The sequence below is a fragment of the Oncorhynchus mykiss genome, chromosome 2, assembly GCF_057628025.1.
Source record: "Oncorhynchus mykiss isolate SJ-2025 chromosome 2, ASM5762802v1, whole genome shotgun sequence".
In the NCBI taxonomy this organism is placed as follows: Eukaryota; Metazoa; Chordata; class Actinopteri; order Salmoniformes; family Salmonidae; genus Oncorhynchus; species Oncorhynchus mykiss.
The window spans coordinates 32,213,815-32,227,237 of NC_143023.1; the positions used below are offsets into that span (position 1 = coordinate 32,213,815).

Sequence of the window (13,423 nt, forward strand, 5' to 3'; positions counted from 1 at the left end):
ACGTGAGGAAAAACGCGGGGGTTGGTTTCTGAGATGCCACAGGCTTGGGAACCTGAGACGGAATGGTATAACGGGAGGGCGGTGCGTTTTCTCTCAGCGAGGAGGGGAGTGTGTACCAGACGGGGTGGAGTGATGCATCGCCTAGCCCCTCTCCGTTCAGACGGCCTTGTGTCCCGTTTGCCTAGAGCTGAGAGAATACTGTATTGCAAGTTGGCCTATAGCAGACAGAGAGAGGGGCAGGTCTATGGGAGGGACTAGCGCAGAGGCAGAATTGGAAGGAGGAGGGGGCGGGGAGGCGGCACGGGTGCTGTTTCTCCAGTCTCTTTCCCCTGTCTTTGTCTCACACTCTTTTGTTAGCCATGCCTAGCCTGCTGGTTCTAGCAGGGATCATGGAGAAAAATGGGGGCTACGGCGGGGATCTAGCCGGCTCCGGGTACGGAAGCGAAGGTCTCCTAGTGCCACCCGACGAGGAAGAAGACGACTCCCGTGCCCTGAGGGTCGCGCTGGGCCAGCTGTCTCTACTGGGGCTTGGTGAAGGCGAGGACGGTGGTGGGGCTCCTGGAACTGGAGTACAGGATCGGAGTAACAATAACAATAACCATCACAACCATACCAATAATATTGGCGTAGGTATTGGTGACACAGGGCTTTTGCAAGGGAAGAACAAGTTATGTGTCCTGTACGAGGGTTCTTCAAGTGAGACGAAAGGACGAGGCTGCAACATAACAGAATGCGTTCCCGTGCCCAGCTCAGAACATGTGGCCGAAATAGTGGGGAGACAAGGTAAAGATTCCAACCAAATGTTCCTATTGAAAGTTATGTTGCAGTTCTGAGCTTAATGTGTCTCCCTGTAGTTTGTAGGGTGTTTTGATAACGCTCTATAACTGTTACGTTAGCTGGTGTTATTGATATAGAAAAGGGAGTGGTGTTATTTTTTGTTGTATTCTTCTACACAGGCTTCCTTACCACTCTTTGGCATGGTAACAAATCTGTTTCAAGTTAACATACAGTGGCAGAAACTGCAACATTGTTGCAACTAGGCTCAGTTCTATTGTCCTTCTAGTGAATTTCAAACGTGGGGAGACACAAAGCAGGACTGTAACCGTTACCTCATGGGCGCATTATTCTACATCCAGCCATCAATGTCAGCTCACAGACGCACACTTCAGGCAGGGATAGCACTTGCTTCCTTTGTCGTCTGAACGCGCGAGACTGTTAAAAAAAACGCAACGTGCTGCTGGTAACGGAGGAATCTCGTTCGCCCTGAAATGTTTACAAATTATTTACTCTCATTATTGTGAATAGAGCTTGTATTTGAGTGACGTTTGATGTTTTCAAGCTGTTGTTTTCGTTTTCGTAAATTCAAATTATGTTAATTGTTTTTGTTGCTGACTGCCCCAGTGACACAATTAGACAATGGCAAGTGTGTTTCTCTATATTCTCTTTTCTTGAGCAGTTTAAAAGTGAATTCCCAGATTTAAGATGGATATATCTGTGTATTGAGTAATTGTCGAAGACCTCGACATGAACTTGAATGACAGCAGCTGTCAAACAAAGGTGTGAAAGTGAGGGGAGGGGTACCTTATTAGGCAGTGTTACCAGTAGACGCTTGGGATGATCATAGGAATCGAAGCGTGACTCAGCCAGAAGTTGGACCAACGTGTCGAGTTGAATGTTGTGTGGTTCTTATATTTTATGATATAAAATAAGAACAAATAATAACAAAATATGTTGCCTTTTTAAAACCTATTGCCCATATCAGACTGTAATATATTGATTCTCCAGATTGCTTGTAACCTGTACAACTCTCAGAACCAGCAACTTATTGCGTTGTGCTACATGGTTGTTTTTGTTTGACTGCACCTATTGTTGACTGGCTCTGTTGTGATGAGTCCAAACGATACAGAGGGGCTGGTTAGACAAGCAGGGATAAATGGATGGGTCGATTGTTGGTGGGTCAGAGGCACTGGGCATTAAAAGGGTGAGTCACACCCAAACCAAGGACTCCCTTACCTAATGGGGGGGTAAGGGAAACCAATTCAGCCAGTGGATCCTAATTCATGTTTTTGGGCTTACACAAATCCACAGGTTCCCACAATGTCAAGTGGGTCCAAGGCAGCAGAGACCATTTGCTTCAACTCCATTTTTTCCATAGATGTGGGGATCTGGTTTTTGTTGTGCCGTTAAGTGCCCTCATCTTCCTGTGCGTCTCCTGTTCGTTACTCTGAAGTGTTTTAATAGGGTAACTGAAGACAGCCGGAGGGTGGATCCAGTGAGCACAAGTGCAGCAGAGGGCTTTGTGTTGACTGAGAAATACTGATTTGGGGGATTGGGGATGAGCTCTTTTGATTCAGGGCCTCGTTAGTTAGTTCACATTCAATGCCCTCCTTCCCAGGGTCGACTACTGCCTGGTGAATCTGGCAAGTCAATGTCCCGTCCTGGAGAGGCGAATGTTATCATTTTCTCCTTTGTCAAAGTCATTTGAACTGATTCCGGGGGATGCTTTTTGTATCGTCTAGGGCTGTATTATTACGACTTTAGGTCAAGGGTGGGTTTGTTGTGCATGCGCCACTAACAATGCACACAGTACTGGAAAGCATGCTCTCCAAATGAAAGACATGGCATACAGTTGTGGAATGATCTAGAATGCTCTTTGTCATTTGCCTGAAGGAAATTGTAAAGGTTCCAGTGGAGTCCCTTTCTTTGTCTCCTCTGTTCATAGTTTTATGTCGCCTATTGGTCTCAACTTAAATATTCACCTTCCTGCTACAAAGGATCACAAAACCTTACATCTATCCTAAGTTAACACATGGTTTAATATAATAACATTGTGGTTATTGCATGAGTTATCACTGTCATACATATATGTTAAATAACTATCATACATATTATAAAGCCTGAGTGTTCCATCTAACACCATCATGCTTGAACCCCAACTAATATCACCACCGCCATCGTCCTCAATAAATAAATAATAAATGTAGTTTGAACTCTTCAGCCCTCAGAGCCTCACTGAGTCACTCAGTCAGTGCCATCCAGGCTTCTGAAGTTAGTGCCCTAGTAAGTGGGGCTATTTAGTAGCATTAGGGAAGCACATCTCCCTCGGTTAGAGGTGTTCAGACATTTGATCCACACTGCTAAAGTCCCTGCTCAGGGACTGCAGTTGAAAATAAGCAGGCTGGCTAAAACAGGCACTTTTATAGTAATGTTGATTAATGTGCACTGTCCCTGGTAAAACGACATTTTAATAAAGAAAGTAAAGTAAAGCGTGTTTAGGCTACTGATGTCATGGTGTGCTGTGATTTGTAGTGCTACTCAGAAAGACGAGCTGAGACCTGACCATTGAATAAATTGCTAGTTATTGTTACCAGACCACGGACATACATAAGCCTCTTAAAGTCACTGCTAAGGGGAGACACTCAGGGATTCTTAGGGGTGGAACATAAACTTGCATTTCAGAATGAGAACGGTAGCTGCACACCTGCGTATTTGTCACCACAGGCTGCCGTAGTGGGGCGTTGCATGCCGTTTCCTGTTGGGTGTAGTATCACAGGTGAGGCTGTGTTTACCATATCCCTCTTGACCTCAAGAGCTCTTAACCACCCTACTCTACAATTACTCATTTTTTATTCCCCTCTTGTATTATTACCTCGTCTCAGTAGTAGAGCCGAAGGTAATTTGACATGATATAGCATTAGCCTGTACTTTCTCAAATCTAGACTCTCGCTAAAAGCACTTAATATTGTCAGCTTTTACACACTGATCAAAATCAGAACATATGCACTGCAATAGATGACCCAAAAATGATGTATGTGTGGATCGGAGGTACCAGACTTGTCAGTTCAAAGAGAGGGGCAGGTTGTTCGTGGCAACACTGTTGAATGCATCCATAACTGTAGCCATAGCACAGAATAGTTCTGATGTCCTTTGGAAATGGGTACAATATCTCATCTGTTTAGCAATGTTAGATATAGGAAATCAAATAATGGGGTGTTCTACTTTGAGATCTACAGTCTCTTCAATTATTTCAGGTTGTACAGCATATTGAGACTTGATGCCATGTGAAAACATGTGACTTAGTAATGATAATCTTGGCAGAAATGGGGGAAAAAAGTGTAATACTGTAAAATGTTGTAAAGGGGATAATGACTAGTGAACATTGCTGGACTGTCTAAAAACTCTGAAGTTGTGAGCATTTTAGACCAACATTTGCCATCTTTTAAAAAGGTATGTCAAAGGTCAACTATAAATTTAGTCTTTGTTTCCATAGAAGAAGAAAAAAACATTAAAAATTGCTTTGTATTACCATGTAGTAGAAACAATCTTAGCTATTCCAAATTCCTCATCTTTGATGAGTGTATCAGAAAATTGAATAAAAATTGTGTCCTTGGCTTTTTAAAAACTTTGTCTTTTGTTTCTGCAGGTTGCAAGATCAAAGCCTTGCGGGCCAAGACCAACACCTACATCAAGACCCCCGTGAGGGGCGAGGAGCCTGTGTTTCTCATCACGGGCCGAAAGGAGGATGTGGCCCTGGCCCGGCGCGAGATCATCTCTGCCGCCGAGCACTTCTCCATGCTCCGAGCTTCCCGCAACAAGCTGGGTGTGTCCTTCAGCGGTTCCCCGCCTGCGCCCCTGCCGGGCCAGACCACCATCCAGGTGAGGGTGCCCTACCGCGTGGTGGGGCTGGTGGTGGGGCCCAAGGGTTCCACCATCAAACGCATCCAACAGCAAACCTGCACCTACATCGTCACCCCTAGCCGAGACCGTGACCCCGTCTTCGAGATCACGGGATCACCTAGCAACGCCGAGAGGGCCCGTGAGGAGATTGAGGCGCACATCGCATTCCGAACGGGAGGTCTGCATGACCACAACAACGAGAATGACTGCTTGGGGCCGGATGGCGGCAGCCCTGTAGGCTCCGGGGGTCTGGAGAGCCGCCTGCAGCAGGTGTGGGGTCTGCAGGGGGGCCAGCGCAAGCCGTTGACCAGCAGCTTCCGCCAGAACTTCTCAGATGCCATGGTTGGAGGAGAAGGTGGTGGCGTAATCTACAGCAAGGGCAACTTCAACAGCCCTGGAGAGAAGCCCTGTTCCTACTTTGGCTCAGAGGGCACCCAGAGTTGGGGAGACCCAGACTACCCAAAACAGGTGGCCTTCTATGCCCAGCAGCGCTCCAAGAGCTTTGGAGGCCTGCCCCTGCCCCTGACCAGACTCTCTCCAGGCCTTCCTGACCCCTGTGGAGGGAACAACGGCAACTCCTCGGGCACCAACATCACTATTCTGTCTGGCTCTCCTCATGCCCAGGCCCGCCGTGCCCACAGCGAGCCAACCTCGGGCGCGGGGTTCCCTGGACGCCTCCCTGTACCGGACTCGCCACCAGCCATCCTCCGGGACTGCATGACCTGCTTCGAGAGCAAAGTGACGGCCGCCCTGGTGCCCTGCGGCCACAACCTCTTCTGCATGGAGTGTGCCATCCGCATCTGTGAGCTCAACCATCCAGAGTGCCCGGTGTGCCACACCCTGGTCTCTCAGGCTATCCGAATATTCTCCTAAAAAACACCACGTCAGTTTTTAACATTCGTTTTATCACAGTGTTTGTTCTACAATTATTTACTATTATTATTATTATTATTATACTTTTCTTTTCTCAGAAAATGTTTAAAAAAAACAAGCAGATATTTTAGAAGGCACTGCTTGCTTTACTAAAAAGTATAAGAAATATTTTGAATTTTTTCTTTTATATATATACATATATATTTTATAAAAGTTTTGTTTATAAGAAAAGTATAGTACCTAGCATTTTTTCAGTTTTTTTTACTGCTGCTGTTTTTCATTCACGAATCACAGTATGGGCGGAGTAGTAGGAACGTGAACATTTTACGATTCAGATTTATTTTACCATGAAGTGGTTTTATATGGAGAAAAGGAAGGAGGTGATCATTGAGGTTCAGTTTAACTCCCTGGTATCTTATCTGTACCTGAATGATATGGGAAGTCAAAATCAAACAGAAGGAAAAAGATTTAATCTTTCATTGCACCTTATAATCGTCTTAGTTTCGGATAGTCAGATTAATGATTGTCAATCATCCAGAAAAATGACGTAGCTGATGAAAAGGCAAATCCCTCAATGTGGCTCGAAAAAATGGAACAAGCTTTGATATTGTCATTGAAAGTCTAAATTTGTTCCAATCGAAGGACAGACTATTCCATCATTGTCATCTTTCTGACATTTGTGTCCCTTTACAAGCTCGTTGTTATACCTGGTAGTCCTCCCTAAACACCTGTTAGAATGTTAACAATATGGGACAGCAGACAAACGCCTTTCTTTATGCAGATATGTCTTACAGATTTCCTTTTTCACAAAGAGGTGAATGAATGAATGCTACACATTGTATTGCTGAAATATCACTGCAGTTTGGTGAAAAGTTTCAGCGATGCCTGTTCCTCGTGGCACTTGAAAAGCATGTTTCTTTCGCCGGTGTTAAGCACTGATTTCATTTGTGAGGTCAAAAGCCTTGGAATTCGTCCAGTTGGCTAATTTGGGAGATCCGTCTCCCCGACGGACTAATTTCAAAGCCAATTTATACCCACTTTATTGTCTTATGTGGTAATTTAGCTGTTATCTGAACGATGTAGGACAAAAACGAGAGCCACTTTTGACAGGCATCTCTCTGAGGTTTGCGCAGTTAGAGCGTTAGCCATTAGAGTGGACAGAAGCTGAGGAAAACACTGAGCTGTTCTCTGAATTGGTAATAGAGTGTGCCTAAATGGGCAAAAAGCTCCTAGAATACAGTACCACCATCCACAGAGCTCCCTCGCCACCCCTGTCCAGCAGCTTTGTATTTTAGCTCAGAGGCCTCTAATTATCAGAGCTGTGCAGAAGCAGGTGTTTAATAGCCCCCTCTTTTTCTATTTTCTTTGGGAGTGGCTTAACCCCCCCCCCCCCCCCCCCCGCCCCGCTTACTGTTCGATCGTTGGCTGTTGAAGGTAGTAATGACTGCAGCTGACCCAGAATGCATTGCCTCCCTGAGTGTGGCGTATTGTCTGGGCCCAGCGGTGGCGTGGGCCCGGAGTGCTCGGACACGGCCCGGAGAGACTCATTGATAATTAGGCAAATTGGCCGGTCCAGGTGCGGACCATGTGGCGACCCTGGTGCTGAATGGGGGGGTGAGACAGAGTCCCGGCGTGGGCTGCTGACCGCCCCACCCCTCTGTCACAGGCACAGAAGGTCCAGTCTGGGTGCAGCTGGGCGAATGGGACCCCTCCTTCCATATCCCCCTCCCTCTTTCCTTCTCTGCTGCTCTGAGCTATCCCTACTGGGGAGAGGGGCCTCCTTTGTCCCAACACTCAGGAAAAAAGCAGCATATGAAAGAAAGAGACCAACTGAACAGGCTGCCAGCTCTGAAATGAGAGTGAGGGGACTTTGCAGAAAGAAAGGATATCTACAGTGTCAGTAGATTCAGTAATTACCTAGTGTACAATTCTGACACACAGATCCAATTCTTTGAAATGCCCCACTGAACTAGATGTCTCCATGTGTTCTCAATAAGATAAGGGTATGAACACATGCAGACATATATCATTTAAGAGTATGAGGAGTCTGATCACTTGGAGTTCATCGTCCCCCCAATTAGGATGGAGGCCTTTGTGACAGAGAGCGAGTGCAGATCGAAGTTTCCATAGTTTCCCCCCCCCCCTTTATCTCCTGTCTGTATGGGACATCCTGCAGCTGCCCACTCACCACAGACACACAGGCTTAGCCAATGGCAGGCTAGCACTGGGCCTTCAGAATGAAATCAGACAATTGTAATTGACAGGAAAGCGGAGGAAACGCCCCATTTAGCCACCACTCATGCTGAATCAAATTACACACCCTTTGCCTCTGCCTTAGCCCCAGCCTGGGGATTTCAGATGGAGGGAGGGGGGATTAGAGCCGTTGGAGGATAAGAGGGGGGCTTTTTGGGGTGGAGAGAGAGAGAAGGCTGCTCTCAAAGAAAAGAGAACCTGCAGATCTCGTCTTTGTGAGAGGGGTAGTTAGAAGGCTGCTGCCTCATGTTTGCTGGTGGTGGCAGGTGAACAAGGACATGCTGGTGATTCAGCTGGTCTCCCACTAACACTGCATCAGATCGCTCTATTAAGTTGTTTTTTCAGGAGAACTCTTTTGCTCAACTTTTGTCCATCAAAATATAATGAATAGTTACAATAGACTGTTGTCCCTAGTCTAGGCAGCAACAGAGCCCCCCTTTCCCCCATTGTATTGTCAGCAGACCACTCCTGTTGTCCATGGACTGTGAAGAAATAGAACTGTACTTTCAGAGTATCTAAATTCTATTACATATTTAGAAATTCATTGACTATTTATTAATGGGGAGAACTGCACAGTGGTTTGGTCTGAACTGTCAATGACAATTTCAAGGCAGTATAACGCTGTTAACTGAATATAGTATTTTCTATTCTTTTTTATTTTGTTTTAAGCCTGAATATTTTGTATTAAAAGATAAATATTGCTTTCACTTTGGCATGAAAGTTTAGTGACATACAGTAGGCCTTCAATAGTATTGCCCCTTAAAAAAACGTTCACGTAACTATTTGTCAGAAAAGAATGTGAATCAACCGGGTTGGGTGGGGTTAAATGGAATTGGGAAATTAGGCTCTTAAACCCTTTACATTAAAATATAGAGTAAAGCACCTTATTATGAGAAAACACATCACCAAACCGACCACTGATGGTGAATATTTCTTCATAGATTTTGAAAGACATGCACATAAGGTTTCCCTATCATGTTTTTATAATATAATTATTGTTATTCCTTGTAGTAGTGGTATTATGGGAAACCTCTCATCCATTCAGTCAGTACTGATGACTTGGTTGAGTTTGCACTGGTTTAATGTAGAGGGCTTTTTAGAGAGTCTCACTGTTTTAGAGGCTGTGGGAGAAATTTGCATTGTGCTTTATGAGAAAGGATTCTGCGCATCTGTGTATATATATATATCAGTAATTTACATCCAGTCAAATGCCTGCTATATAAGTGGGATTTTGATTATTTTTACAAGGTGAAAATATCATTTTGAATTTGTTTGTTTATGGACTTTTAAGATCACTTTGATTTATATATATATATATATATATATAATGTCCCCTCATCCTTAAACATAAAGTATATTGATAGGCTACTTATATGTATGGATCTAATAAACTTAAGCATTTCATCAAGTCAAATATATAGATAAGAATACCACAATACCACATACTGTAATGATGAATACAGGGCTGTATTGATGTTTCCACTGACATATACCAATACATTCTCTCAAATATGTAAAGACATGTGTTCTAAAATATTCCTAGGTCCTTTTGGATGAATCAGGTTTTATGTACATTAGGATGAAAAGCAATAATGTCAATACTGCAACAGTAAACAAAAGAGCCAGTTTAGTAAATTCATAGAATTCAGCACCATCCATAACGCAAACTTGATTAATTTGAATATTATTCCATTTTTGGTTAATATCTTCTAAAAATGCATATGGATTTATGCCAATGTAGGATGAGAAATGTAATTAATTAGTAACAGTTTCAGGCACAATAGCATGTTTTTGTTGCTTTCCTACGTCTTGCTTTTAGTAATTTTTGACTGCTTAATCCCGTCTTTTTAACATTGAATATTAATAAGACTGCAAGTATACCTCAAATACAGGGTGTGCCAACACCAGTGCAACCTCAAGAGTTCCTCCTCTTAGTATATGTGGAATTTTGAGATCACAATACCTAATATTTGGAAGAAACCAATTGCATTGTATAAGTAAGCTTTCAGTGTAAACATACAATGCTTTTCAGGAACATAACATGAACAATTTAGGCATTTCCTGTCTGTCAAAAGCAGGAAGTCATAACTTAAATCACAAACTAAAGTAGACACAATGGCAAGACAGAAGGTTGGATTATTTCCATAGGATCTATCTAAGACCTCTTCCATATGAACGTATACTGATGCCCAATGCATTGAGCCAAACATTTTCATCACTTGGGAAAGTAGCATTTATTTAACATGTATTACTCTGTATTTATTCATGTTTAGGGAGAAACGTTTATAGTTACCATAAGCATATCATGAGAATATATTTCAGTTTTTAGATTGGTTCCAAAACATATGTAGCTGATTTGATGGCACAATTTAATTATTTCTTTATGCTATCTGTTATAAGTAGTCATTATCCAGCATTTAGCTGATTTAAAATAAAAGGTCAAAAGGTAGCCAAAGAACAAAACCTTGGAAGAGGTTCGAGGACATCTATAGAAATTATATTGCTAATCGTAAGCTTACAATTCTACGAATGTTAACACATTTCGACCTTATCATAGTTTGGATTTATTGATGAAGGTGTCTGAGGTCAATACAATAATAATCAGCTTTTGTTTTTAATAACCCGCTAGTGATAGTTTTGTCCAAAGTCATACAGCATACAAGCTTCAGTCAATATCTGTGAAATGGAGCTTGTCTCAATAAAGACATCCTGTTTCAGTTTGGTCTTTTTTTATGCTACAGTAGCTTCAGTGATCAACTATCCAATCACTGCCCAAAGACACCAGTCCTAATGCGTCACCCTCTTAAGTTGTATTTATATTGGTATTATTGCCAACGTAGATTTATGAATAATGATGTCAATAAGTTGTTTCATCACAGCTCTTAATATGAAAACGCTAGACTTGTCTTAGGAAGTTTATGTTTCTTCAGAATGGGGCAGGGACACATAATAAATGAGAAAAATAAGGGTTAGAAATTTGTCTTTGTTTACAATTCTGTTCAAATTCATGTTGAATTTCAGCTGAAGGGCTAGATTTGTCTCAAAGACCCCAGACTGAACAATAGTTGAATAATGCATAAGAAAGTTGTTAAGATTACACAAATACCCTGCAGTACCTTTGTTAGAGTTCAAAAATAATACTGCGGTTTTAATTTAATATTGTTTCTAGTTAACTTTATACTCCATGTCGAAGTATGATAGCTGAAGTTTAGTCCAGTACATAAGAGTAAAATTAAGATCCCATGGCATTAACATATTTCATCAACATAACCACAAGGTGTATAAAAAGCTTTAAAGAAATTAAGATGGACATATTTAATTCCATATATTTACCTTGAGGTGTAATTGATATAGAAATTCAAATAATGACTGTCTTATAAGATGAGGTATAGCTTGATATATGCACCCAGTCACCCAGTATATGAAGTACTCCACTTCCTTTAGTGGAGAAACAAAGATGGCGGTGAGAACTCTTAGGGGGATGTCTATTTCATTAACTTTTTTTTCAATTGTTAGTGTTCTTTATAATATATTAAAGTAACCGTAGAAACTATGAACAGTTTTCTTCTCTTTAACAAATGTACAACTCTTTATGCATTATGTATAACAATAATAGCACCCCTTTCAAGGAGTGATAGGAAATCCTTTAAATTGACGCACTTAAGCAATTATTCTGACCTATCATAATCACAAGATGAGCAAGTAATGCATTTGAATGTAAAATAAATTACCATTGCACTCTTTTTACCTTTTGGTTTATACATTTTAAAGTGAGCTGGAAAGAATTTGTGAGAAGGTTTCACCGCAGTCTATAGAGTTCTTCCAAATACATTTATAGAAAGCAACTTTAAAAATGAATATTATTACAGTTTCTTAAATCTATTTTGCTAACATGGGTTATTATTTCATAGAAAGACGAGGATTAAGTCAGTTTCAGGATGTTATTTATGAAAATCTTAAAATGAAGAAAACATATTTATGAGTAACCTCAAAAAATTTGTTTTTTTAATTAAAAATACAAGAAGTTAATATATTTCTAAACACAGGAAAGTTGGTTTCTACTAACGGTTAAAAAAAATAAAATACGTTTTATTTATGAAAGTTATGGACTCACCTCCACACTGTATTTCATTGTAAATGAAATATAAGCTGATGTGTGTTCCCCATAGCTTATATTTTAACTTCCGATATGCACTATTTAAAAGAACACCCGTGCATTCACAGTGGAATTATGACAGAAAATAATATAATATTTTTAGGATTTGGAGGTATTTTAGTCACTGAGCATCAATATTGTGCCTCAATTACACATGTATTTCTTGCATCAGCACTCTCTCTATGCTGCTTGCTTACATTTTCCCCTTTGACTAACCCCATACTGACTGGCCCCATTACACATTTCCTCTGGAGTCTTAACTTGCTTTTATTAATCTCTAACTTTTTATGCTAACACAGCTTCAGTTGTGATTGCAATGCTGAGAACGAGTGATTCAGGTGTCCCACAGGGGCACATGTTAAACACATTCAGATAAACACATTCATATGTCTACTACTTGGGACCCTTTGTGATTGGTAAGGCAAGAGAGGACATCATCAAAGCCTTAATGAATGATTACCTGAAAATTGGGCTCAAGTTTCTTCTTGAAAACATGACAGGCTGAGAACTGAGCTGAGTGATCAATAGTTTAGCACATAGGTACACTGTGTAGTAGATCTATGGTAACCAGCCACACACACACACACCAACACATTCATATCCGTACTAGTTTGCATGTATCTTGTATGGTCACCTAGACTGGATAAACACCACAGATCCTTTGTGTTTGGTTTTAACACAAGGGGTCTGGGGCTGGTTGTTCCTTGTAGATTTTCATAGTTGGCGCCCCTTCAGAAAACAGAAAAGGACAAGTGTTTCAGGTGAAGCAAAGAGAGGCCGTTTCTGTCCCCATGTGACACGGTCAGTATTTGACCCTTTTCATTTTCTCATCCCAGTTCTATAAAGAGGGAAGGAAAGCTTGATTGTCATTCCTTCACATATGGATGAACCTAAAAATGTATTTATTTAATCTCAAAACTAGGTAGTTAAAAGTGAATATTTGTCGTACAATTCAACATGTCAGGACGGTATTTTCCGCCACAACTGACTGAAGCAGGGGGACTGAAATGACCTTCACGTCGTCCTCTTCTGAAGGGGCCACCGCAGTCTGACAGTCTTTGGTAGTGTTTCTTCAGATTCTCCCGGCACCGTAGAAGTGTTTCATACCGGTCTTATAGTGGTCTTAGTGCATTAGTTTTGGGTCAGCATCTCCTGGCTTTAGTTTCTGGTTTCTCTGTGATCAGTGAGAGAGGGTTTGCCATGTGGCTGGCCGTCACTTTGATAAAATAAAGTCTTCTTTGAACTGTTACAGTGTGTCATGCCCGCAAGAGGCATGTGATATTGCAGGTTTATTTCTTAGCACATGTTTTTGTGAATAATTTGATATTTTATTATTGTATCTGCGCCATATTAGTTTTGGTTTCTGTTTTTTTTTTTTTTTTTCAAAGATTCAAGATGTATTGTAAATGTTTCTAATAAAACAAAAATGAAATCATTTCCGATGGATGCTCTGCTTTGAGTATT

The 13,423-nt window shown here is 41.5% G+C and overlaps 1 protein-coding gene across 1 annotated transcript; it reads left to right on the plus strand.

Annotated features, from left to right (window-relative positions):
• Positions 1-272: 272 nt before the first annotated feature.
• On the plus strand, positions 273-13,394 carry LOC110487479 (RNA-binding protein MEX3A). Its single transcript, XM_021559416.3, has 2 exons — positions 273-783; positions 4,424-13,394. The coding sequence occupies exons 1-2, from the start codon at positions 360-362 to the stop codon at positions 5,548-5,550; spliced, it is 1,551 nt and encodes a 516-aa protein (XP_021415091.1). The 5' UTR covers positions 273-359; the 3' UTR covers positions 5,551-13,394.
• Positions 13,395-13,423: the final 29 nt, after the last annotated feature.

Excerpts from the sequence above, each read along its gene's own strand:
- LOC110487479 (XM_021559416.3), top strand. The coding sequence starts at position 360 with ATGCCTAGCCTGCTGGTTCTAGCAGGGATCATGGAGAAAAATGGGGGC. Across the intron at positions 784-4,423 it reads CGAAATAGTGGGGAGACAAG|GTTGCAAGATCAAAGCCTTG; the intron begins GTAAAGATTCCA and ends TTGTTTCTGCAG.